The sequence below is a fragment of the Anas platyrhynchos genome, chromosome Z (genome assembly GCF_047663525.1).
Source record: "Anas platyrhynchos isolate ZD024472 breed Pekin duck chromosome Z, IASCAAS_PekinDuck_T2T, whole genome shotgun sequence".
NCBI lineage: Eukaryota > Metazoa > Chordata > Aves > Anseriformes > Anatidae > Anas > Anas platyrhynchos.
In genome coordinates this window covers 65,760,349-65,787,909 of record NC_092621.1, presented here as the reverse complement: position 1 = coordinate 65,787,909, position 27,561 = coordinate 65,760,349, and the positions used below count along the sequence as shown (strand labels likewise).

The 27,561-nt window shown below is 38.7% G+C and overlaps 1 protein-coding gene across 2 annotated transcripts in view; it reads left to right on the top strand.

The window, feature by feature from the left end:
• SNX24 (sorting nexin 24) overlaps window positions 1–27,561 on the top strand; it is a 93,626-nt gene that overhangs the window by 31,627 nt on the left and 34,438 nt on the right. The window contains exons 2-3 of one of the 2 annotated variants that reach the window (XM_038170566.2): window positions 15,800–15,883; window positions 21,088–21,192. In XM_038170566.2, coding sequence (XP_038026494.1) covers window positions 15,800–15,883; window positions 21,088–21,192 — 189 coding nt within the window. The remainder of the gene's footprint in view (window positions 1–15,799; window positions 15,884–21,087; window positions 21,193–27,561) is intronic. The other variant, XM_038170568.2, reaches the window with a different exon arrangement.

Here is a 27,561-nt window from a genome sequence, read left to right as displayed (position 1 = left end):
GAGCCAGGACTTGGACTTGGTGATCCTTGTGGGCCCCTTCCAACTTCAGTGATTCTGTGAACAACAAAGAAAGTATTGTCAGATAACCACCAATCTGAGAAATTTCTCCCTTGTTTATAAGACGTGTAAAAATGGTATGTTAATGTTATCCTCATTCAGAATGGAAATAATGAATGTGTAAGAAAGCAGTGCCAGTTACAGAAGAGATGGGAAGAACCACAAAAGTGAGGCATGTCTGCAATTTCCTCGTGATTGTTTTGAATTGCCATTTGAGCAAACCAGTGTTATTTGTAGTTAAGAAAGGATTTTGTAGAATGTGAATAAGCTACTCTTTGAACAGTGACTTCTGGATGTGTCTTCTTTTTCTGTACCTAGTGGCAAAGATGAAAGGTTCTTAGAAAGAAAACTGATGTTGAAATGAATGGGAATATCTGTTGTCTCCATGATATATCACCAGCAAACAGCTCAGCACCACCCAGCCGCTTGCTCACTCTCCCAGGTGGCATGGGGAAGAGGATCAGAAATGTGAAAGCACAAAAACTCCATGGTTGGGATAAAGACAGCTCACTGGGAAAAGCAATAGCCACTTGTACAAGTGAAGCAAAACAAGGAATTCATTCAGTGCTTCCCATCGGCAGGCAGGCGTTCAGACCCTCCCAGGAAAGCAGGGCTCAGCACGTGCAATGGTTCCTCAGGCAGACAAATGCCATCACTCTGGTCCCCCTTTCCTCCTTCTTTACCCCAGCTTTTATTGTGCCAGCAGTCCTGGCTGTGTCCCCTCTCAGCTCCCGGTGCACCCCCAGCCTCCTGCTGGCAGGGCAGCACCAGGAGCTGAAACGTCCTTGGCTCTGTGTGAGCACTGCTCTGCAACAACTGACACATCCATGTGTTTTCAGCACTATTTTTTGTGTGTGTTTTCCTGAAATAACTTTATAGCTATTATCTTCTTGTTGTAGACTACAGTAATACATCTTATCTTCCTTTAAGACCATTAGAAATGCTGCTGATCTTTACTGCCAGAAATATTATGTTCAGCTTCAGTAGGACGTTGCACTTGTATGTGAAGTTAATGGTCAAGATCTTGCAAAGCCAACACATAATAAAGGAGTAAGAAAATGTCACCCTTTTAAAACTACAGCAGGTTTTTTTACTTATACGTCTTACTGAATTGGTTTTTGTTATTTTCTCTGATCTTAAAGAATAATTAGAGGAGTTTGTTCTACTTAAAAATCTTCCACTGAGTTCATTCTGTATTTGTTAGTAATTGCAGTAATTCGGAAGTTTTGAGAAAAATAACTTTTTTCCCTTATATACTTCAAGAATGTTGATTTGCCAGATATGTAGTGTCAACATATCCCAAAAACATTGGCTGCTGCAAAATACTGCATTGGTTCATTGTTCTGCAGGTTAATGTCTTTTTGAGACTTTTTTTCGCTCGTGAGGTAGAGGAGCAAAGAGATACTTTTTCACTGAGGAGTCCTCTTCCTCAGGTAGAAAAATCAATACCACATGTTGTGGAATAGCTCTTCTATTACCTTCTCCTCCTCTGTAATATACCCTAGAAGGAGGAGTTGAGAAGTGTGGAATCTGCGTGTAGAACAACAGTGGTCCCTGCTGCACCATGACTTGAAACATGAAATCAGCTAGATGCCAGCACTGGCAGGGTGGAGGAGATGACTTCAGGGGATATTTGGGCTTGTATGTGCACTTGGAAGGGCCTTTTCTTTTTTTTTTTCTTTTTTTTTTTTTCTTCCAGATTTTACATGCAATCCTTATTAAGTAGCCTTCCAGAATAATATTGAAGTGACACAGTAAGAAGTGAGGAATTACAGTTACAGTTTCTCATGTCCTGAAATAGGGACCAATGAAACGGTGTGCACAGTGGTCTGTTTTTGCTGTCTGCATCTGTGTAAGCTTATTGTCTGCATCTGTTCTGGGTCTGCTGCTTCCCTGAGGGCTTGAGCTTTTAACCTTGGGCCTCTGAATCATGCCCAAGTGGGATGCTTGAAGTAGATCTTACTAGAGAAAATCATAAATTGTTTAGCATTGCAGAAGCACAATTCCCAAACAGTCCATGGTGTTACCATTCACGTTAATCTTGAAGCCATACTATCCATACATACAGTTTTCATGTCTTTCCTTGCATTTTTTTAGTTCTTACTTGTGAAGAAGCCTGAAACACATTGTGCTCTGCTCACTTGTTCCCACAGCACCTCCAATCCTGTGTGTAAGCAAAGTGGACATGCAGTGAAGAAAAGTAATGTGAAACTAAATGCAAATGTGTATGTTCAGAGAAGAAGGATTGCAGTTGTGTGGAAAGCTTAACAGACACCACTGGTGTTTGGGTGCTTAAATTTGCATCCATAGTGTCTGAAGGGTTTCCCCTTTATCTACTTTTTTTTTTTTTTTTTTTTTTTTTTTTTTTACCCCTGAGAAGGCCACCAGTGTTGAAGGGGAGGGAATATATCATTTGGATAGGTACTGCCCCAGATATATGGCTGGTCGACATGGTGCTGTCAGGTCCCTAGTATAGACCCCTTGAAAGATCGGTGCCCAAGGTTTTAATCCAAGCTGTGCTACCAGCAGAGGAGGGACGGAGAGGGATAACCATGTGTTATGTTACCAGTAGGTTCCCACAGCAAGCAGATGCAGTGACTTACATTTCTAATGCATAAACAACAAAATCCCGCGTTACTGTTGATTTCAGTGATGATTTAATAATGATTTTAATACTTCAGATTAAAAGCCCTTTTTCCTGCTATTCTTTTGCCTGTTTATTTTAACAGTGATGTACTGTGGTCTTTTCAGGTATTGTTCGCACGTGCCATAGCATAAATCCCTGCCCAGTGTCTCTTAAAAAAAATTAAAAATATCCTCCACTCTTTTTTTTTCCTGCTACCTAGTGCCATAATGGCTTCTCTTTTTGGATGAACCACAGAATTTTTTTCTGTAGGCTTGAAATGTAGGTTTGTTGTGGAGATGCTATATACTTTCAGTCTGTGTGTAGGTACTAAAAAACAACAGAGCACTGGCAGTACTGAGGCCAATAGAAAACCTGCATTATGTACATACTCTGTGTTTTGTAGGAATTAGAGTTTTTTCAGAAAGGCATAGGTTGGCCAAAATTGCCTCCTAGCTGTATTCCTGGTCTTCTTGTCCACATCTTGGGGAACTTACTGTAAAATGGTTTGTTTTGTTGATTTGTTTTGTTTCTTTTTCTATTTATTTTTTTATAAATAAATAAAATATGCCTTTCTCTAAATAAAGGACTTAGAGAAACTGGACTGTCTTAGTTGAAACTTTCTAAAAATATTTTCTGTCTGAATCACGTACCTGGTATGGAAAATCTAAGCCCAAAAATTAAAAGTTGGCAAAAGTATAAGTAACTGAGAACAGTCTTGTAATGGAAAGTATTAGATTGTTCTAACTGCTTTTAGCACTGCCAGTAACTCCTGTAATATATTTTATTAAATAAATTCCATCTCACACCCTCTTGATGTTATTGAGCTGCTAATTAAAAATAGCACTATTTTGTGTGAACTGCTGTATGAAACAGGAAGGTGAGGAATCAGCTGATGCAAGGTGAATGTCCCTTCTTTACCTCTCCATATTTCTTATGTGTGAAAAACGTAGGTGGAAGAAAGTAAGCAGGGACAGAGGCTGTACAGAATGATGAGCAGTTGCTGCCTGGGGCAGTTGGAGATACAGTGGCACCTCATATAAAGTGAGGTAGGTTGCATTTTCTCTGCCCCATAAGTAGAGAAGTGGAACTTCCTGTAAATACGTAGAAAAAACAACTTTCACTGCAACTAAAAACTGTAAGTAAACCAAGCAAAGTTTACATTCTTTCTGCAAGGAGGCACCAGATAACTCAAAGCAACACAGCCTTTGAACCAAAAAAAGCACTTGAAGTTATTTATGGCAATGTTTTATGTGGACAAAAAATGCAGAAGTTTTTCTATTCTTTACAAAAGGTGATAACCAGGAAAATAACAAGATTCAATGAGTTTTACACAGGGGGACAGTTTGTGATTGAGTTCATAATAAGGCAAAAAAGAATATTTGAAACCTAAGAATGAGGGAATGAATGATATCTGTACCACATCGGGTCTGTGTAATGCCTTCTTATTGTTATTTGTCCTTATTTTTTTCCTGACAGTACTTGTGAATTTGTGCAACAGGATTTAGAGGCTGTATTTAATTTAAATAGGTGACTTGGTATCCGCAGGTGGTGAACATCCAGATTTTTCTAGAAGAGTGAAACAAAGATGTCTTTCATACCCAAGAGTCAGTGCTTGAAAGGTGACTCACATTTCAGCTTAAAGTTAGTTTGTGGGCATCATTTTCTCGTAGTGCTGTTTTTAGGAATCTTCTGGCTTTTATTGCTGAAATATTCAAGCCAAGTTAGATCTTTAGTCTATGTATGCATGGTTATGTCATCTTTTTTTTTTTTTTTTTTTTGAGAAAAAGACAGCTACCAATTTTTAGACCCATGAATGATACTTTATGACCAATGCTGCTATGTTGTATTATCTTCAGTTCAAACAACAGTCAGCAATGAAACACGTAGCACAACTTTCAGTCATCTGTTGCCTGTCACTTTGTTTGCGGTGTGCAGTATTTGCACGTTTCCAGCATCAGACTCAATTTATAACTTACTTAAAATCTTTCTGAAATTTGTTGTAAACATGATACTTTATCTGGCTGATACATGTGCAGGCATGTAATTATTCAACGTTTGCCTTACTATCTTTTAAGTGATTGAGAGGCTAGTTACAAATTAACATAATCCTGACTGAATCAATTTTCATTGTCTTTGGAATTATAAATATTTAATTGTACAACCAGTGTTCTCTGATAGGTTATTCAATCTTATATTGCAAAATTGCTGAGAGGATACTTTAATTTTATATATTGTCCTTAATATTGGTTTGTATTAGTATTTCCACTGCCTTTGAATCTATACAATACATTGACATAATTGCACTGGATGTAGTCTCTGTAAGTGGTTCAGATGTTGTCTTTTCTCAGACATCAATGTTTGAGTCAAATTCTGCACTACCCTAACTCTTTCTCTAATGCCAATGCAGTTCTGTCTGAAGAGTCTGTGATTCAGCTACTTGCTGTGTTTATGCTGTAACTCCAAGGAAAGCAGATTAGGAAATGCTTTTCTTTCTTCCCTGTGTTCTTGCAATGTACGCAGGTCAAGATCTGTGCCTGCATCAAGTCTAGAGGGACGTGCTTGCATCCCTCTGAACTTTACACTCATACTGCTCCTTTTTGTGGGATTCCTACACTTCACAAACTGCAGCTCCTGCAGACATACTTGGGACAGAGCTAGCCTGGTCCCCGTGGCACTGAGTTTTGTCCAGACTTTGCCAGGAGTTTTGCAGATTGTGCAGTCCTGACTGCTGCTACCGTTCTGTTGCCAGCAGTACCTGAGCTCAGTCTGGCTCAGGAATATCTGTATTCATTGTGACCACAAGGCTCACGGCAACATAAATGCTATTAGCCCCAGCGTGTAAGTTCAGAAGCTTAATAATTTGAATTTTAGTTTGGTCCAACTTTTATTATTTGTTTGGCACTGTTTGTGATGGCTTTTGCCATTTCTTAAGTAGTTGTGCCAAGTTTTTCATTTCTATTCTCTCCACTTTCCTTATACTTGAGGAACTGTTTTTTCTGTAGTTGGATGCATTGATAACCACATCCTGGTAGCTGGTTTCACATCTTCTCTCAGTAGCAGTAGGCTCGGTCCGGTGAGAAATGAAACTGTCTTGCAACTTTTTGAGCTATGTCTTCATCCCACTTTGAATTGCTGTTCAAAAAAGATTTAACTTAGCAAAGGAAACCCTTGATGAGCAGGGTGGCATTCTTTGATAAATTGACTCCAGAAGTGAGTGCTGATGTTTGAAATAGAGTTGTCAGTTGTATGTAAGAATAATACAGATAGCACATCGTAGTGTAAATAATTAGGGTTCTATTTTGCAAGGCAGAGCAATGCTAGTTTAGTTAAAGTTCGGGGGACTTAGCTTCTTGAAAGGAAGTACATGAAAAAATTGCATACAAACTGTCTGCTCTTCTTTGTTATAGACAGAATAGCATAGGAATCCTCCATTTTGCAGCTGAAGATAGGCAAATTGCAGTAGTTAAACATAGTATATGGAGGATCTTTGCTAAGCTGCACATAAACGTAGAAAAGCAACCTCCTTTGATGACTTCAGCTGCTGCTCTTGAAAAAAGAAATATTTGGATGAGCTACTTATGTTGTCAGATAAACAGTAGAGAATTCGGAGATGGATTACTGCAGAGATCTGAATAAGAAAAGAAGCAAGGTCTGGTTGTACAGTATTTCTTTGCCCTGGTATTTACTTGCCATGAAGCATGTGGGGTTGATTTTTAATAGATCGTGCATACTGGGTATTGTCTTGTTTCTAACTTCATGAAAAAAATAATAGTCTCCTTTCTTGATTCCTGCAAAATGGGGCCTGATGCCTCGCATCCAGGGTCCTGAAGGAACTGGCTGATGTAGTTACCAAGCCACTCCATCATATTTGAAAAGTCCTGGCAGTCAGGTGAAGTCCATGGTGACTGGGAAAAGAGAAATACCACTCCCATTTTTAAAAAGGGTAGAAAGGAGGACCGGGGAACTACAGACTGATGAGCCCCACCTCTGTGCCTGGCAAGACCATGGAACAGATCCTCCTGGAAGCAATGACAAGGCACGGGCAGGACAAGGAGGTGATCTGACACAGCCAGCATGGCTTCATCAAGGGCACATTGTGCCTGACCAGTCTGGTGGATCTTCTATGGTGGTGTGACTGCCCCAGTCGACAAGAGAAGACCAACTGATGTCAGCTGCATGGACTTGTGGACTATGTGGACCATTGTGGCCTTTGACACGGTCCCACATGACATCTTCATCTCCAAATTGGAAAGAGATGGATTTGAAGGGTGGATCATTCAGTGGATAAGGAATTGGCTTGAAAGCTGCACCCAGAGAGTTGTGGTCAATGTCTCTGTGTGGAGGCTGGTGACGAGCAGTGTCCCCCAGGGATCTGTACACTAGGATCTGTACCCTCTGGAACCAGTACTGTTTAATATCTTTATCAGTGACATAGACAGTGAGGTTGAGTGCACCCTCAGCAAGTTTGCAGATGACACCAAGCTGAGTGGTGCAGCTGATACACCAGAAGGAAGAGATGCCATCTAAAGGGACCTGGACGGGTGGGCCCATGTGAACCTAATGAGGTTCAACAAGTCCAAGTGCAAGGTGCTGCGCCTGGGTTGGGGCAATCCCAGGCATGAGCACAGACTGGGGGAAGAACTCATTGAGAACCGCTCTGCGGAGAAGGACCTGGGATCTTATGGATGAAAAGCTTGACACAGGTGTTTCTCTAGAGAAGAGAAGACTGAGGTAGGATCTTGTCAATGTGTATAAGTATCTGAAGGGAGGATGCCAAGAGGACAGGCCCAGACTGTTTTCAATGGTGCCCAGTGACAGGACAAGAGACAATGGGCATAAATTGAAGCACAGAAGTTCCGGCTGAATATGAGAAAACAATTTTTTACTGTGTGGGTGGCGGAGCACTGGCACAGGTTGCCCAGAGAGGCTGTGCCATCTCCTGCTCTGGAGATACTCAAAACCTGCCTGGGTGTGGGCCTGTGCAACATACTCTGGGTGACCCTGCTTGGAAGGGGGGTTGTACCAGATGATCTCCAGAGGTCTCTGACAACCTCAGCCATACTGTGATTCTGTGTGTACGGTCTGTTAGAAGAATTCACTGAGAGCAGCCCTGCTGAGGACTGAAGAGCAACTTTTTGCATGGGCAGATGGTGATAGGAGAAGGGGGACTGGTTTTAAACTGAAAGAGATTTAGATCAGATGTTAGGAAGAAATTCTTTCCTCAGAGGGTGGTGAGGCACTGGCACAAGCTGCCCAGAGAAGCTGTGGATGCCCCATCCCTGGAGGTGTTCAAGGCCAGGCTGGATGGGGCTTTGGGCAACATGTTCTAGTGGGAAGTCTCCCTGCCCATGGCAGGAGGGCTGGAAGGGGGTGGTGTTTTAGGTCCCTTCTGATCCAAACCCTTCTGTGATTGTATGAAAATTGAGTTTCTTGCAGCTAGTTGGCTGCAAAGGAGGCACATTTTCATTGTAGTTAGCAGCTCTGTTTTTCCATGAAAAGTATGAGGATTCTTTATAGAATCTACAGATAAAATGGCAAAGTATTTTGTGACATAATAGAAGGGTCCTTATATTTGATTAATCTTTGAGTTCTTCTGTTTTATGTATATATATTTTTGTCATCAGGGTGGCTTTTTTCAATATTCAAATATTTTATCCCAATGTATTACTTCTACTAGAAAGTTAATCTCTCTTCCATAAAAAGGCTCATGGTTGTTCTATTAGTAGAATACTTCTGATAAGAGACATTGAGATGATCCAGATGAACAAATGTAGCAGAGCAGGCTAATTTTTGTCTGTGTAACTGTAAGCATTAGAGTATGTTAGGAACTTTTTCCTTTTTCAGTAAAAGATAAGGATATTTTTCCTGAAGTTTGATTCAAAGAAAGTTAGTTAAATAGGTGACCACAATGACTAGATTTTAAAAGGATGTCATCTGCATAACAGTTGTGCTCTGTAGGACTAATGAAGAAAAATATTAAAAGCAGGTCAGATCTTGTGGCTTCTTGGTTTGGTTACAAATTAGATTTCCATAGTCAGTGTTTCACTGGCAAGGGAGAGGCTTTTTAGCTTGGAAAGCCAAGTAAGTTATTTTTCAGGAAATGACAAAGAAGTTCCTATGGGATTTTATGAACCATGTGTTTGGAAAAGATTGGTTTAAAGTGGGTTGAAAAAATCAGAAAACTACTTACTCTTGTATGTCAGCTACTCTTTCATTCAACATTGACAGTTCTGCAGAGGCCTCCCTTGAGCTTCCCATTTTGTAGGTGTTAGTTGCACTGGGTCTTGGTATAAATTGTTTTACTACCTCTACCTCTAAACCCTAAGAAATATGACATAAACTTCCTAAAGGCCATCTTCAGAAAGAATTCCCCCGAGTCCTACCTATTTATTTATTTATTTCACGTAATTTGTACCAGCAGTGTGCCATTTTATGAGGGGGGGAGGCCCGTACTGCAAAAGTGGGTAGAATAGGGAGTATAGTTATTTTGTAGCATGAGTGGGAAAGACAAACTACATGCTAAAGGTTGTTGAAGACACTGCAGTCTGGTTGAGGTAGGGTACGGTAACACTGGTAAGTGTTAGTGAAGAGAAATTTTTTTCAGTAAACGTCAAGATTTAACAGGAGTTGTAATTCAGTAACGTACTTACCTTCTCAGCATGTTTGTGTAACAGGAGAAAATCTCTTTATTGAATTATGATAGCAATAAGGCTGCTTCCCCAGACCAGATGGGGACAGTTAACTTCTTCATATGGTTGTGTGGAATGCACACCTGAAATACTTTAGTGATCGTTCGCTTCTCCGTGATGGTCTTCCTCTGTCACACTCTGGACAAGGAGTGTCTTAATTGCATAATGCCAGGCCTTGATTTCTGTAGTTAATAAAACCAGTTACTTCTTTCTTGGACTGTAACTAATACTTCACATTGTAATTGGGTCTGAAACAGTTTGGTTTCAGGTTAACAGGCATCACAGTGTTCAGGGAGCAGGAAAGGGGCAGTCTGTAGGTCTAATACAGCTTTTGAGCAGACCTGGGGTAAAATTGCTATCTGGAAATGTGATGGTTCTGAATCTCTTGGGGCCCTTCCCTGTCAGTGGAACAGCTTTGTTGTGTCGAGCTGTGCCAGTGAAGACGGGCGCAGGGCACGAGGAGCAGTTACCTGGGTCAGCAGAGAGGGGAGGTGCTTGTGAGCCCATCACCTACTGGTGAGGACCAGTGCTTCCAGCATCTGTGCCGTGAACTGCCGGTCATCAGCTGCTGCTTTCTGCCTGCTGGTGGCTGTCAGGAAAACATGGTCTGCACATGTGAGGGCTGCTGCTGGGCTGGAGAGATGATCACTCCCTCTTCCCCAGCACTCTGGCTACTCTCAGTTGCTACTATCTGATCAGTCTCTCCTTTTCCTTTACTTCCTCCAGCAGATATCTTCATCCATCCTTAGGGCCCCAGCAGAACCAGCAAGAGCAAACTCAGCTCTTCAGGGCTGTTCTGCTTCTTTCTTTACTGTCCCAGCTGGTTTCCCAGTTCTGCAGCAGGAAGAGGACCCTTTCCCGACAGGAAAACAGTGCAGGAGTTTGAATATGGGCTGCTTCTTTAGGATGGGAGCAGCAGTTACTACAGGGAGAAGGAGGAGTTGTGTCTGTAAGCAACTTACCTAAGGCACATAAAGTCTTAAGTCTCAAAAAGTGAGAGTGGAGGGGATAACCAAAGGTTAGACAGTGGATGTGGGAAGGAAGGAAACTACAGTCGGGGGATTGTGGCTGGAGAGGAAAAAGAAATTTCCCTATCCTCAGGTCTCAGTGACCCATGCCAGCCTGACTGCGTGTCCTACAGTTGCCCAGCACCCACCACAGAATTTGATTTTGCTGCCCCTCCCTCCCTCCTGAGGATGAAGTCAGAATAAGTTCATTTGTTTTCATTTGGGGGATAGCGAGGTTCGGTTTTATCAAGGCTGCTATGAAGTTTGAGTTGGCTCTGCACACAGTCCTCATCTCCGCCTCTGCGCTGGAGGCATTCAGGGCGTATGGAGCATTGCCACGAGGTGCTTGCACCCATGAGATACCAAACTGCTGCTCCAGCAACATGCAGCTGTGGTCACGGCTGTCGCTCAGCTGCTCTTACTGGTACCAAGGACCATCAGCTGGCCCTTGATCAGTAGGTGGAAAGAGGCTTAAAGTCATCTTTTGATCTTTCCTATATGCTGTGGTCTTGTTCTAGTCATAGCACAGCAGAGAATGAAAATGTGCCATTGTCTAACAGTGATGAAACATTAAACATGTGGAAATCCTATTAGTGTTTCATGAACCGTAGCTGTCATTTCATTTGTCCTGGAATTCCTTCCATATGGCCATGACAAAGGTTTGAGGCTGAGTTTCCTGACACTTTGAATGCATTAGCTGTTCCTCAGACAGAAGTCTGTCAGGCATACTGAAACATCTAAAGGGATGTATTTATTTCTGTAAGCAATATATTAAAAAGAATTAGTGTTGGTAAGCTTGGTATTGAGAAGGAAAGGCACAGTACTAGAATTTTCTGGGTTATTCTTTCCCCGTGAACATTAGACGAATGTATCTGTTTTCTGTAAACTTCTCTTTTTCTGCTTCTGGTTTTTGTATCTCCTCATTCTAAAGCAGATTGCCCCCAAACTCTCTCAGCTGTAATCTTTCAGAAATTTATATAACTTCTATATAACTATTTTTCCATATACGTACACATTATGATAGTGTTAATTTGCAATAAACTATTTAGATAATCTGATTTCCTTGAGTGAATATAAAGATATCATCTGTGTATTTCTTATGTAATAGAAAAAACAACGAGGTATTGCCATGCTAGTTAGTTTTCCTCCCTAATTCTGGACATATTTGTCATTCCCGTCTGTTTTTTGTTAAACTGATCTCTCTATGTTTGTTTGTTTGGACTTTTTTTTTTTTTTTTTTTTTTTTGAGATAGTTACTTGGACTGCATAGTTTTGCATCAAATTATAAGAGATGGCCATTTACATCATGTAAGCATTTAACATACATAAAAACTGAAGGAAGATAGTATCAGCTTGGTTTTATGCAGTTCTCTACATGCTTTTAGAATATCTAAGGACTTACAGGAAGGCATGAATGGCTCTTGTATGTTTTATTTGCTCCTATTTTGTTCCATTTAAGCTATCTCAGAAATTCACAGTGATGCAATACCAATTATTTGCTCTTATAGAATAGATTTTGTTATTATGTGATACTGCTGCTCAAGTGCTGCAGCTTTTGCATCAAGAAGTGTAAGTTATTCCTCATGAAAACAATGGAAAAGGATCATTCACTTGGAGGTTTGTTAATGATCAAAACCTGATAAACACAGGAAAATGGCAAAATCAGGCATATTTGCTGCCAATAAGAAATGAAGTAAATGATTTCCAGTATCTGAATATATTCCATTTCATTGGAACAAAGTGGAGGCAAAGCAGAGAGCCAAAATGGTTCCACCTCCTCCTCCTGCCCAGTCATATTTAAATCTGTTTTGTAGTTGGACCTGAACGTTTTGACTATCTTATTAAAAAAACAAAACAAAATAAAAACTTAAGAATTCTTCTCCAGGAGTTTCCCTCATGGTTTTGATAATTACGAATTTTAATGGCGGTTCTGCAATTTTGGAAAGCAGAAGATCAGAATTATTCAAACTGATTTCTAACCTAAAGATGCTAACCCTGAAAATCATTTGTGTAGGTTAAATTCTGTAAGAGGATTTTGTGCCTTTGTGCAAACATTATTAATAGTTGTTGTGGAAATAACCAAGAAAGGCATTTACAAACAACATTCCTTGTTTTAGCATACTTGTAAAAGAGTTTTCTAATTGATATATTCATGTCTATGGACTTTTGTGTCCTAGTTGGGATGAACTGCAAATCATTCAGTGCAGTGTAATTTCTGGTATTTCACTGACTATGGGAAAACCATTTTACTTGTCTTATTCAGTGATTAATTATTGCATTTTTCATTTAACAAACTGTCACTTATAAAACGTCATATGTCTTTTCAGAGTTATCTTTTCACAGAACATGGACATTTTTACAAGAAAAGTAATTTCCTTGCAGTGTTGCATTTTTTTCCCATAGTTCTTCCATCTTTATTTTGGCACTTTCATCTATGTTCACCCGTTTCCTTACATTGTTTTTCTGTCAGGGCCTGCAATTGCTCAATTAAATTTGTGAGATTTGTCTATAGCTATTTTGAATCCATGAAGAGATTCTCTCTCTGTTGCAAACGAATGTATCTTGCTGCCTCTCACACACTTGTCTGTGTCCGCAATATGAAATTGCGACACAAACTTAATTCTGTGCATTTAGTTTACTCTTGTGAATTGAAACCTGGTAAACAGTGAGGAGGCAAAACCAGAATTTATGCAGTCTAAATGCAGTCATTTAATAATATAAAGTTCTTAAGCACACACTGTGCTTAAGTTTCTTTGTAAATCAGTTTAGTATTTAAATTCATCTTAAATTGAAAGATTTACAGATTGTCCACTTGATACACTTATTGCTAATTGCTTTACGTTTCTGAAACTTAGATGCCACCACGAGCATAATTTGCAGGGTAGTTTTTTGTTTTTGAAACAGCAATTTTTGATTCATGATAGATCTGTTGTCTATCTTTGTAAGTTTTGGGTGGCTGCTAAAGCTGAATCCAAGGGCTGTGTGCTCTTGGAGGCAAAGGTAAAGCCTCTTAAAGTTGACAGAACCAAATGAGGGTATAAAGGCAGTAGATTTGTGTTTGTAAAGGTGGCATCATGTAAAAAAAGCATGTCTTCTATGAAAATGATCAGCAAATATGTATATCTTCTTTCTGGCAAAAAATATTGCAAGCAGTACTTGAAACATTGCTAAGATGTAAAAGGAAGCTGAATAAATGCTGCATACTTTTTGCTGTTTTGAAACCATTCCTTTATTTCATTAACCAGTGGTGACATACAGGACACAATAGGTACATGCTTTGAACAGAAGGCCAACTAGGGAATTTTTATTTCCCTTTTACCCCATATTCCAACTATTCTCCTTTATAAAATGACAGATTTATTGTCTCCAGATGGAATGACAATTCTCTAAAGTTGCACACATAACTAAAATCAGAATGGGGCTGCACAAGACAGACTGATTCACAAGGCAGTTACCTGCCAAGGGAGTACTTAAAGGTGAGGCAGGAGCCTCTTAGATTTCTTCAGGTTGCTCAGCAAGCCCGGTAGCCAATGGAAGTGCTTAAATAACATTGGTGCTGAGGTTCTTATCTGACTGAGGTGTGATTGGGTGTTATGAGTTGCTAGCAATTGCCAAAGTTTTAGTATCAGGTTAATACAAAACCAATGTGACACCTTAACTAGGCATTTGCTCATGACTATTTAACTGTTCGTATTCTGTCATCCATTCTTCCTATGAATTATCCTTGCAATGCTTTCAATGCAATAGATTTCCTGTGCAATTGAAAGCATTTTGTTCCTTGTGGAACTATTTCTTTCATGCAATGTGTGTAGAATATAAGATGTAAATAATGTTTTCTTCTTATATAATTAGGGTATTAAATCTGAACTAAATAAAAAAGTTTGCATTGATTTTTCTTTACATGTGATTCTCTTTACAACTCTGAACTTACAATGTATTCCTAAGGGTGCCTTGGAGTTTTTTCACGTGTAGAGGAAAATTGTTAAATAGCCAATAGCTGTTCTCCCAAAATTGTCTAAATAGATAAGGAAAAAAAAATCAATGCACCCAAATAAGGTCATTTGCTCGCAGTGATTAGGACACAGAAATAGTCCTTTTCAAGGAGGTAGAATGTAGCACAAGCTATTTTGATGGATTACAAAGATCTGAACTAATTTTGGTAATGTAAACATTGGTGTGAAATGACTCCAGTCCCATCCATATCATGTTCAAACAAAGGTAGATGCATTTCAGTCTGGATTAAATAAAGTGCTGTCTGTTTCTAATATGGTTTGGCTGGCCTGTGAGAACCATAGCATTTTGACCTGTGTTTGAAAGGCAGGTTCTAGTGGACAACAGAAAGTGTTTATCCAGCATGATTTCTGTGTGTTTGCTCTGATCAATGCTAGTTGGACATATTGTGACAGAGCCCCCCTTTTTTTTCTGCATTCAGGCATAAACACTGTTTGCAAATTCATTTCAAAGTACTTTCATTTGGCCTAAGTCTTGGGTCTTGATGTAATCATCTGTCCTGAACATTGTCTCTAATTTCTCCTGGAAATAATTATTTCCATCATTTTCTGAGCAAAAATGAAAACAACAAGAAAAAACCACAAACTCCTGGATAGACTAGGCACTTTTTTTGTATTGCTTTTCTGCTGATCTTGTCTTCATTTAATAGACCATGTTTTCCTGAGTACTTCAAAATATTTCTCATCACTTGCCCTCAGAAATGACCTTGTGGCCTGAGAATCAAGAAAATGTCATGTTAGTGACTACTAATTAGTGGATCCAGGGAGCTTCTTCTCCTGGCCTTTCAACCTTCCAGAAGCAGCAACAAAAGCTGTCACATGTATCATACAAAGAAAACAAGCATTTGCCGTGGTTTTTTGTATGTGCTTTTTTTTTTTTTGTTTTCCCTCTAGGTTATATAGATAGTAGCACAAGCTCAATTGAGGCTATATCTGAATTTGTAGGTTAGCAGACAATTAACTTACAGTATAATGTTTGCATTTTATCTCTTAAACATACAGCTTCTGTTACCTGGCTCTTACTGAATATGTGTTAGCATAGTAGTAGTAGGGAAAGAGAATGAATCGTTATTTCATTTCATTCTATTTTGTTGTTCTTACCATCTTTTATTTTTCATACTTCCAATTGCATTAAATATTTCTAAAAGGAAATATTTTAACATTTAGTTTTTTATATACAATATGAAGTCCAAACTGAACTGTCTTTTATCTGTGTTTGTTGAACAACTTGTTAATAGCAAATTAAGGCATAATATCCCTTAAACATTGTTGTACTTCTGCACCTCTTAACATCATGTGTTTTTGGAACCACTACGTTTTGGGCATAATGTGCAGTCACAACCACGTCATAGATCTGTTTGTGCAAACATTAATTTCCTAATTTCCTTTTTATTATTTGTATTTTTTCAGGTCTTTAAAATAGAGGTACTAGTGAGTGGAAGGAAACATTTTGTGGAGAAGAGGTATAGTGAATTCCATGCCCTTCATAAAAAGGTAATTATCTCTTTCTCTATAAAATGTGTCTGTATTTTGCCTTAGTTATGTTTCCCCTCACTTGAAATTGTTAACATTCTTGGTTAAAAACATCTTGTGATTTGTGTCCTGGAAAAGAGTTTTCAATCTACTCAGTTTCTTTTCTACTTCTTGGAAGCCTGAGAGGAGGAAGAAGAAAGAGGGGGGCTCAGAGATGACTTCTGAGATGTTTCTAACTCTCTGTTTTTATTATTGTTTACATTCTGTATTGATAAAATACTCTCTAGTATTTTTTTCTTCTTGCAAAGTCATGAAATACAGCATATTCCCATAGCAAATGCATATGGTTTTGTTTTTTATCCTATTATGCGAATAATTTATATTAGATCTATAAACTGAATTGTTAACATGCTGAGCTAAGGAAACTATTAGTATACACCAGCAAACGAAGCATGAAAAAGACTGAATAGACTGTCTCACTCTGTTGTTCTTCATACAATTAATATAATATAAAATGCCAGCTAAGCTTGCCTACTGTGTCTTCTCAATAATATATAGAATGGAACTCAGTGCTTTCAAGAGTGGGTATCCAGTAATTGTTCTTAAAATTGTTTAGATCACCATTAAAGGGAAGGTACAATTTCTCCTCTCCAGGCTGAACCGGATGCTTCTATTACAGTTGTGCTGCTCAAAGGCAAGTTTTGATTTTTTCTGCCTTGTGGAAGACACTTACTGTGAAGGAGAATTCTGGAAAAGCAGTAGCCTACTAGTCATGGGGCTGCAGCCCTTTCCTAAGACCTGGGACAACTGAACTTTCATTGGTTTATAGCTCTCAGCAGCAATGGATTATGTGCCAGCTTTATGGTGTGTAGATGTAAGCCAGTTCGGGGCCACAAAAAGAAACTATGGAGCCATTTGCGTGTTGGCCCTCAAAAGTCTGAAGAGCCAGAATATATTTTGCTTTATTGCACAAGTAGTTAATATGTGCTAGTATTTCTTTACAGAGAGACACGTATTTTCTCCCTTGTGTTCCCATTGAATATGATACTACATGAGCAACAGTGGCAGAATCAGAAGTACAACTCACTGTGCTACCACCAAGTCCTGCAGTACGTGTGCTTTACTTTATGCAAGAATAATCATACAACTGAAAGTAGAACAGCATAGATAGAGCAGCAATTGCATGACTAGTTAAGCTAGGAAACATTAAGAGGGGAAAAAGGGGTTTTATTTGCTTAAAATGCATCTTCCCAAGTAGGCCGTGTCCTGTAGTTGATGTCTAATTCCACTGTAATTTCTGGAGTTGCAAAGTTTATTTTTGATTTGTCTCTTGATTTACTTGTACATTTCCCCTCACTGCTCTACACAAGTGTCTTGAATGACTCAATCTCTTGAACGAGTCTTACTCTCAGCTTTGTCTCCTTGCACACCAATTCCTCTGCAGCAACTTGCTTTCTAGAGAACTATTCTTAGAACACCAGAAAACTCATACATGATAGTCCTTTTCTCTCTATCCAAATGTAGCAGTGAAATAAACACACCTGTAAAACAGGTATTCAGACAAGACACCTTGCACCACCTTTCAGTTTGTTACTTCCTACTCCTTGTCTGCTTGCTGTCTGTATAAATTACTCTGCAGACTTGATAGTTGCTTTCATATTTTTTTCCTGTCCAGATGCAAATCACCCAGCATATTTTGGCACAACATACATTTTCTTAAATATATATATTTATATACATATATATTTTTTCTTTTCAGTTATGCTTAAATTTGTCATAAACAGAGTAGTTGAGTGGCTCCTGCTATGAGCCTGCTTCAGTGCTTTCAGTATTGCAGAAATCCTGGAGAAAGTGTTCTCTAGCAGTACATTACATGGGTGTAACGTCACCCGTTCTTCCTGTCCATTTTGTGCTAGAAAAAGCAGAAAACCTCAGAGCTCTTAAGAAAGTACACTTATGTTTTCTTTGTGTAGTTGTGTGGGGTGTGTATTTGAAAAGGTTTTACAAATAAGAGTATTTTGAACTTGTATCTCATTCTTTGTGAAGTTTGTTTGCATCCCACGATTATTTACACACACATCAAGTTACCAGTTTGCTTTCAGCATACAAATAGCAGTTTATTTTTGGTTCTTTTCATCCCCTTTAATTTAAAGGCAAGTTCCACTCTAAACTGCTGTAAGTGCGTGACAACTGGAAAGGTACCTTCAAAGGTACTGCATATTCAAGGTGCCCTCAGTGCTGGAGATGTCTGTAGTGAGCAGTAGAAATAGCAGTAGAAATAAAGCTCCTGTTGGGAACAACCAGGGTAGAAAATGGGAATAGATGCTTAAGGGGGGAGATTCTCATCCTGAGAAGGACATGCTGCACTAGAATCATGAGGAGGAAGGACTCCTTTGCTTCACAAGATAAGTCATTTATTCAGCAAAATACCAATTAATGTTTTGGTTCTATTAATATTATTATTAATATTTTTATTATTATTTTGTAAAAATAGTGAAACCCCACTTCCTCTGCAATCTGGCTGTAATGGACAAAATTATGAAAAAAAAAATAATGCAAACTTACAAAAAAAAATAAAGTCTTTTCAAGCCTGCTGTGATACAGCAGGAATACAAATTATTTCTTTGATGGGAAACTTGAACTACTTTTGGCTTTTTTGAAATCATTTACATTGACCATTATAATTTGACCAGAGTATGAATGACAAGCTAGGCCTTTCAGGCTATGTACCATTCACATTAAAGAATTGACTTAAGTCTGAACAAAAGTTTTGTTATTTTCACATCAAGAGATTTTTAGAAGGAATTAACATCTTTCTGCCCATATAACATTGAAAATACAACCATATTCTCATATTTATTCCCTATTTCCTTTTTATTCTCTTTTTTCTTAAAATCCTTGATAGTTCTTTTTTTAGTATGAAAATGTTAGGAATTGACAACGTTGCAACTACTGCAGTGAAATCTGCAAAAATCTTAAGTTCTACACATCCACTTTTGTAAATTGTTTATAATTCTAGAATAGTTCTGACTTTCCATACTTGGACAAATAATTATTTAATTGATTATCTGAGACATCTTTTAGTCTTGAGGCAAACTGGGACTGTAAGGCAAACAGTATGTGAAATCAGCACAAGGCCAGTGTTGTGAACAGAAAGATATTACAGACACTAATTGTCCTCAGATAAATATTACTTGTATAGGGGTCAGGTCTGAAGCAACATTAACTAATATATAGGTAGAAGTGCTTAACATTCTTTGTCATAGTAATCATTATTTGTTACAATGTGTTGATGGATTATTCTAAGCATATGAGCGTGGGCTTATCATTTATCCTTTGTACCTCCGTATAGCATGTACTTTATACCTACACAGTGTACCTGTGCTTTCACATTTTAGCAATTGTTTATTGGATGCTTTATGTAACACGAGCACAGAGCAAAAACGGCTTGTTAATCACTAGCAGAGATACCAGCCAGAGTGTATTTATCTTGTAAGCAGCTAAGATTTAGTAGAATCTTGTACTGTTTCCTATTTGTCTCTCCTCATCTGGAGCATTCTCCTCATTTGTTACTCATCTGCAAGTGTTATCAGAGTTTGCTCCAGCTGTGATCATAGCCTCTTCAACACTCTTGAACAATTTAGAGGAAAAAATCAGGTTTTATATTTTGCCTTTAAGATCAGTCAGTAAAAGTACATGGGCTTGGACAGGGTTTCTTTTTCATTTCATGTTTAATTGTAATCTAGCAGTGTTAAGAAACCAGAAAGTTGCAGAATGTTTCCAGAGCAATTGAGGTTTCTGTGCTGGAGCTTCGTTACTTGTGATTGTAGAGACGTTGATATGTTGGCACTGCTTTTTCCTATAGTGACATCTCAGCAAGCTTGAAGATGAAATGTAAATTCTCAGTCTCCCATGGGTATGCATGTCAAAGTCAATTTTGAGTTTCTTTCCTTGCATTCCTTGCCTCAGATTTACTCAGAGGCAATATCCAACAGAAAGAATGTCTAATGTCACCTTCTATTAAAATGCAGTGGCGCCTATTCCAGTTACTGGTTTTGGTCTGTAGTTTTGAAGAAAATGTTAATATTGGTTGGTTTTGGAAAAAACAAAACAAACAGCAACAACAACAACACATTGCTCCAGAAAGACAATTCGTAGTGTTATCAGAATAGATTATTCATGTCTGTCTATGCAGTTGTGTATGCATACAGACAGACATGTGTATGTCCATATCTATAAAAGATTTCCTGTGGGAATCTTCAGAGGAACAGTTACAGAGCTCTCTTGAAAATCTATCAGTTCAGTGGCAGTTTTGCTGTTTCTTTGTATAAGCTATTACACACAGCTGTCCATCAGTTGGTACAATTTGAGGGCACAGATAATTTGCTCTCTTGATTCCAGAAAAATGGTTCTCTCCTCCTTTTACTTCTCCCACCTGTTCATAAACGCCCAAATCTAGAGTTAGAAATTATTGTGGTGTTTTGTCACCATACGTAGCAAGGCAAACCTGTGTATGTTGCTGTGAGGTTGTAAGGTGTCATGCCAGATTAACTAATGGGGAAACGAAGCACAAGAGAGGCTTATGTTGTGTCTCCTGATGTCTTCCCTTGTGTCTCTACTGTTGTGTGGGGCTAATGTTGGGTGTTTAAGGCCGAGCTGGTTACTGAATCCATCTCTTGGGTGCTTTAGAAGCAACTTCCTCCTCAGCTGTAAATGCAGTGGGGCTGTGAGCTAAGTTAAGCCCTTGCTCCATGGTTTCTGGACCTCTTGCATGGTTTCCTGAGGCTCAGATTTGTCAGTCTATCATTGGGAGTTTGAGATTGCCACTGCTTCACTTCAGTTATCATTGAGCCCCCTCTTGTACACTGCTCAGCTGACTGGCTCAGGTATGTAATCAAGGGTGACACAGATCCTCATTCCAAGTATTCTCATGTAGTTGCTGCTCTTTTACTAGTTAGTGCTTTATTAGTAACAAAAAATTGATAGTGTTTCTGTTCACTGAGAAAGGCTGGGCATAGAGTTTTTTACCCTGCAGCCTATAGATGTGAAGAGTTTTTAAATAGTCAATTGTTATTTCAGTGAGTTGATGATGAGACACTTAGTTGCGATGCTATTTTCCTTTGTTTATGGTTATTTTACCTGTACTCTTATCTGTGACATAAATGTGTGTACTTTAAAGGGTCACTATTATCCTTCCTTTTTGTCTGAATTTCTTTTTGTTTCAGCTCAAGAAGTTCATAAGGACTCCAGAGATCCCTTCAAAGCATGTGAGGAACTGGGTCCCAAAGGTCCTGGAGCAGAGGCGGCAAGGCTTAGAGTTGTACTTGCAGGTAAGTCTTCTCTCATTGGTGTGAAAGTAAAAGCAGCATACCTTTTCAGAGTGGTAGTATCCAAAACTTTTGTAGACATTGCAGGCACAAAGTGGGCTGTTTTACTGAGAGGCAATTTTAAATGTGGGAAATGAGTTGCATCCTTACTAGCAGTGATGATTTATGTTCAGTTAGCATGACTAGCAGCTGGAAATCTGGACTGTTTGCATTTTGTTTCTTATTCTGACATAGGCTTCTGACTGACTTTGGGTAACCTACTAGTACCACATTTTCCTGTGTGTAAAATAATGATCATTTTTTACAAAGAAGTTTTTGTTGTACCAATGAAAAATACTGTGGAAGAGGAAAAAAAAAAAAGAAGAGTCTTTATCTAAACCAACCTCTGTTTAGATGGACTAGGGAAGAAGCAGCTCATCAAATTTATATTGTCTACTGTACATGCATGTATCTGTATTGTTCATCTAGTTGAAAGAGGCGCATCATCTCATATTCATTTCACTCTGGGCAGTTGCATTTAGAGACCTAGTTTATACCTACATGTACTTGGACATTGATTTTGCTACATACTATAAAGAGAGTCTTGAGGAATGATTTGGACATACAGACATCTAAGTATATGGGTGATAAATATTGTCTTTTTTAAATAGATGGAATTTCTACTCATGCCATGATTGCTTCAAAGGCTATTCTCTTTTAAACTGAAAATGCCCAATGGTGTAATTCCACAGCCATTTCTATGGTGACAAAACCAGATTAAGTTGTTCCTCAACATGTCGTCCCAGTTCACTGCACCTTCAGCTCTTTTATTAAAGGTGACCATAGAAATAATCTGAGTGAAAAGATAACGTTTTTGTGAGGATGGCTAGAGTGACATATTCTATTTTTACTCAGATAATTTCAGAGATCTGATTTATGTCATCATCCGCAGTTGCACTGGCACAACTGGAAGAGTGGTGAACTGCAACATAATGTACAGTGAGCTGCCATCAAAGAAAATGGATGTTAACCTGCGCTGCTCAGGAACCTGCCTGATTTTCAGGAAGGTTTGTAAGAGAAAACTCCTCAAGGAGGAAGAAATAATTACTGTGTGATGCAAGAGAATATTACTTCTGACATTACACTTTCAAAAACAAGTTTGGAAAGGAGGAAGATACAACTTAAAATTTATTCTGAGATGTCGGAAGAGTTTCAGGCAACATAGTTTATTTTTATTTTTTAATTTAGGTATTCAGTTATTAATAGGAATTAAAATAGGAATATGTAATCCATTTTTTCTTACTGCTCCACGTGATTTATAGTATCATCGGCATGTAAAAATGAACTTTAATTAATCTGCATCTATAATTTATTGTTATGGGTGAGAAAACATTGCTGTTGGAGAGACTAGTTTTAAAAAAGAAAAGGGTCTTTTTGTTTTCAGTGGCTATCATCACAGCCTGCGCAATCATCAGTGTGCCTTTCTTCTGTGGATATTTGCTATGACTTGCTTTTTTTTTATTATTTTCATGAAGATGTCTTTTGTAGAACACCACTACTAAGGCACATGTACCCATTCCTCTTACGACGTTGATTTTGTTAAAAAGATACAGGGGTAAATTGCTTCGCACTTTTAATTGCTGATAAACTTTAGAAGAACATCTCCCCCTACTGGAAGAGTTAGTCAACTCTTGCTCTTCTACATTCCTGTACATGTAATTGACTTTTCCCCTCATCTGTTGCTAGTGGCTATCACAGGAACACACAGGGTAAGGTTGAAGTGGACAACTGATGAAAAAAAGGCCAACCATATTAATGTGCATACCAAAATAAAATAATTAATAATAAATATTTTAGTAAACTAAACTAATTAACATAATTAAAATAATAATTCTATAATTGAAATTTGGATAAAAATGAGGTGAAATTTGACTATTTGAATTGGTTTGTATCAAGTAGTAAAGAAAGCAAAAAATTCCATTGTCTGAGGTTGAAAGTTTACACTCTTACTTCTTTGTGATCTTTTGTATTGGCTTCACATGGCAAAGTTTTGGTGGCATGAGGGTTTGCAGGGATGACCTCTGTGAGCACAGCCCAGCAGCTGCCCCATGTCAAAGCAGAGCCAGCCCCAGCTGCTCCAGAAGGGACCCACTGCTGGCCAGAGCCAAGCCATGAGTGACACTGGGTGGGCCCCTGGGAGAGCAGAGTTAAGAGGGGGAAAAGAACTGCTGGGCAACAGCAGCTGGGAGAACCCCCGCAGGAGCAGGCCCCAGGCCGGAGCTGCAGCCCGTGGAGAGGAGCCCACGCAGGAGCAGGGATCTGGGGGGAGCTGCCCCCACCCGTGGGGGACCTGTGCTGGAGCAGTTTGCTCCTGGGGGATGGATGGATGGATGGACCCCGTGGGACGGAGCCGTGTGGGAGCAGTGCTTGAAGAGCTGCTGCCTGTGGGCAGCCCCCCAGGCTCAGTTGGGGAAGGACAGCATCCCTGGGAGGGACCCCACATGGAGCAGGGGCAGAGAGGGACCATGAAGGAGTGGCAGATCCAAAGTGTCAGGGACTGACCACAGCCTCCATTACCCATTCCTCTGTGCCAGGCTGGGGGAGGAGGTAGAGAAGTGTTTGAAGGCAAGAAGGTGTTTTTAGTTCTCACTGCTCTAGTCCTTTATTAAATGGCAATAAGTTACATTAATCTTCCTTACCCTGAGTCTATTTTGCCTGTGATGGTAATTGGTGAGTTATTTCCCTGTCCTTATCTCAACCCTTGAGGTTTTTCTGTTATATTTTCTCCCTCTGTCCATCTGAAAAAGGGTGGTGAGAGAGCGGCCTGGTGGTGCTTAGCTACCTAATAGCATTAAACCACCACATCTTTTCATGATGGAACCTCCCTTTTAAATCATTTCAGTGTATGCTGTTTTTTTTCTTGGAGTAGATGGACAGAAACTCACTAGATTTTTCTGAAGAATAGCAAAATCTTGAATAAATCAAATATTGTTAGATTGTGATATCCAAATGTTTATTTTCTTAAATTTAACAACATCCAATGTCAGCTAATATTCATTAGCTGTCTTGTTTTCCTTGGTTTTGAAAGCTAGGTGAGGGTTTGCGCTTATTATAATGGTGTGATTTTCATGGAGTCCTGAAAGATTGATTTATGTCAGTTGCTTTAACTGGCTTTCACATTCAACAAGCTTGCCTGGAATTTACAACTTTTTTCTTTTTAGTACTGTGGAACAACTGACTGGTAAATACGAATGTATTTATTCAAGAGTATGTATAGTAATTCAGCAATATGCATAATAATAATTGAGAGCCTTTGTGAATGCTGAGAACAGTCAACTGACTGACAAGTGAAAGGAAGGATTATATTTACTCTGTTAATGAGGGAACAGATGCAAAGATAAGTGAATAACAGTACATGGCCCTAAACAGTCAAGCAAATTAGTACAAAGCAATAAGCAAGTGCTCCTCTGCTGATCCGTGATAACTGTCGGTGTGCATGAGCTTAGCCTACAGCATGCAGAATTTACATTGAGCTGGTTTTGTCTTTGCTAAAATAGAAAGTGCACGTTACTGACAGTGAAAGAGGACTAAACCAGCTCTAACTACCTTGTGTTGGCTATCAACTAAGAACATTCTCACAGTTACCACAAATCAATTAGTGTGTGATATAAATTCTGACTTGATAGTAAATTATATAGGTATCTGAGCTTGTAGCTTTCAATACAGCAGAGATTAGAATCCAGTTGTTTAAATTTAAAATTTATAAAATAAATCATAGGATTACATTATTGCTGACAAAAATTTCTCTGAAAGTACTGTTAGATTGCAAAAAGATTTGCACTTCACTAAATGCAGATGTTAATATGTCTTCTCTTGAGACATTTCCAGAAGAGTCTGATATTGAGACAAGGTAGAACATAAAATTAATGTAGCTGGTTATGTAGTCTCTCATTTGAGAGGGGCAGCCAATCGGACTTTCATAAAAAGTCCATGACTGCTGATAGTTTGAAGAAATACTTGCTTGCTTGAACATACCAGAAGTTAAAGGTAAGTGTTGGAGATAATGGGGCAGACAGCTAATTGGCGTTGTAGCTTCTGGGTGTTTTTATTTTTTATTTTTCATCTGCTCTATAACCTTGGACTGACCCCTTATCACAAAGCAATACAGAAATATGTTATGCTTTGATAGTGTATTTAAAGGAAATACAGACTGCTTGAAATGCTCCCTCTTGCACAGTATTGTGTATGAGTTCAGTAAGTCATCTTTTGTGTGGGCCAACTGCACCAGTAGTTGGGTTTTTATTTTGGAGACATTGAAGACATTGTTGAGATTCCTAAGGGCAGCACTTAGGGACCTTATCTAATTGCTTATTGAAGCAACTGCAGCTGTGTTGTCAATCTGATTGGTATTTGTTACAATTAGATTTTGTATGATGTACTCTTGGAGGAGCTGTTTTTATGGAGCTTATTTCCAGTGAATTGGTAATGGGGAAGAATTTGATCTAACCACCTGCCCTCTACTGATTTGGAGTTAGGTCATATCCTTGTCCCAGTAAGCTGACACTAGATGTTATTGCCATCCAGGCTCTCCGCCCTAGGGACTTGCCCTTTGACAGACCTTCCTTTTAAAGTTCAATGGAATAGATATTTTTTAACCCCCTTGGGCAGACGAAATCTCATCATTTGCTGATATCATCAGCCCAACAAGATAACAGACATTGTTAACAGAATTGACTGTGAAGTGGCACCCACACCTCAACATGAGAAGATGTAGCTGCTAGTCTTCACTGAAATGATTTGGTTATGGAGATTTTGAAGAAGGCTCATATTTGTGATGAGCTTGAGGATGTTAACTTGGGGTCTAAGTGACCTGAGGAGATTCTTCTTGTGACTGGCAGGAATCTAATATAAAACTGAAGACTGTAAACTTTCTGAACTAGTCTGTATGTATGTAAGGTCTTTATGCACATAACATTTCCAACCAGAGATAGTACATAGAGCTAATATTTCTCTCTCAGTTGAGGTCAAGAAAGCGTACTTGCCTTTTACTTACTCTTGAACTTCATAAGAGAACAGTCCTGATTCCTGGAGATAAGATTGGTTAAAGTGCTGCTTGGCTGTGAGACTTGAAGACTTGATGAACTTCAACATTCCAAAGTTTCAGGAGTCCAAATCTGCAAAATGAATTATGGAGTTTATGAAACTGGACTAGAGATTTGTTTTCCATTTAAGGAAATAATCTGGAGATCTGAGAAGCACTTTGACCTATATTTCAGTATTCTTCAAAATGCAGTGCTCTTAAAAAATATTTTAACTACCAATCCTTCCTGAAAAAGATAAGTAAAACCGAATCCGTTATGATTTTGCTTTTCAAAAGTGAAACGCGATCCTATCCTCCTTAACTGTGTTAGCTTACAGCAGGGTGGAGCTAGGAAAACCATGGGTATAGTGATGAATAATGTCCAATTGCTTTATGTGTAAGTTCATCAGAAATATAAAGGAGAAAATCACTCATTATTACATTGCATTTTTTACTCTGTTTTGGGGAACTGTTCAATAGCATATGCAAAAAAAAAAAAAAAAAGAAGAAGATGAACATTTCTGCAGTTGATGGCTGCAGAAGAAAAAACCTACCTTATGGAGTATTTTTCCTAAAATGTCATTTCTTCAAAAACAAACGAACAAACAAAAAAACCACCTCTGACTTTAGTCACCAATCTCAATTGTTCATATTCTGAAGCTGTTGAGATATCCTCAGTTATGTTGATCTAGTTCTGTACTGTTGCTTCATAAAAGTTTGAGATTCAGTTAAAAGAAATTAAAGTATCGAAAATACCATTTTGATGATTTGGAAACTGTTGCAGAGTGTTGCTCATCTAATACAGTGTTTCATAACATAAGTAAGGTTCAGCTTTCTCAGTCTTTGCCCCTTTTCACTATCCTTCTGAGGAGTTAGATCTTATAGTGTTGAAGAAATAGAGTTTTACGTCACCTAGTGGGGAGTTTCATTAGTTTCTCACTGCTTAATTTGATTCAATTTCTGTTGGCCTTTTGCTGTTCTAACAAGGAGGAGTGTGAATCCCATCACTTATAATCTTGTCCATCTTCAAGAAGATTGGAGAGGTCTCTTCTCTAAGAAAAGCCATCTAGACTCTTGATGCCAGTCTGCAAGTGCTCCACAGTGTACTTGAGCTAGAATTTTGCCTTTTAATAGCTAAATAACACTTCCCTGTAACTATAGCTGAAATACTGCTTCAGAGGTGTCTTGGTTGGAGGAGGATCAGAAGATGTGTGAAAGTGATGAACATAGCTTTTAATGATGCACAAGACTTTTCACTACTTTCTCTTTGTAAAGTGGAGAAAAAATGTCTTACAATAGTACATAAAAGTCAG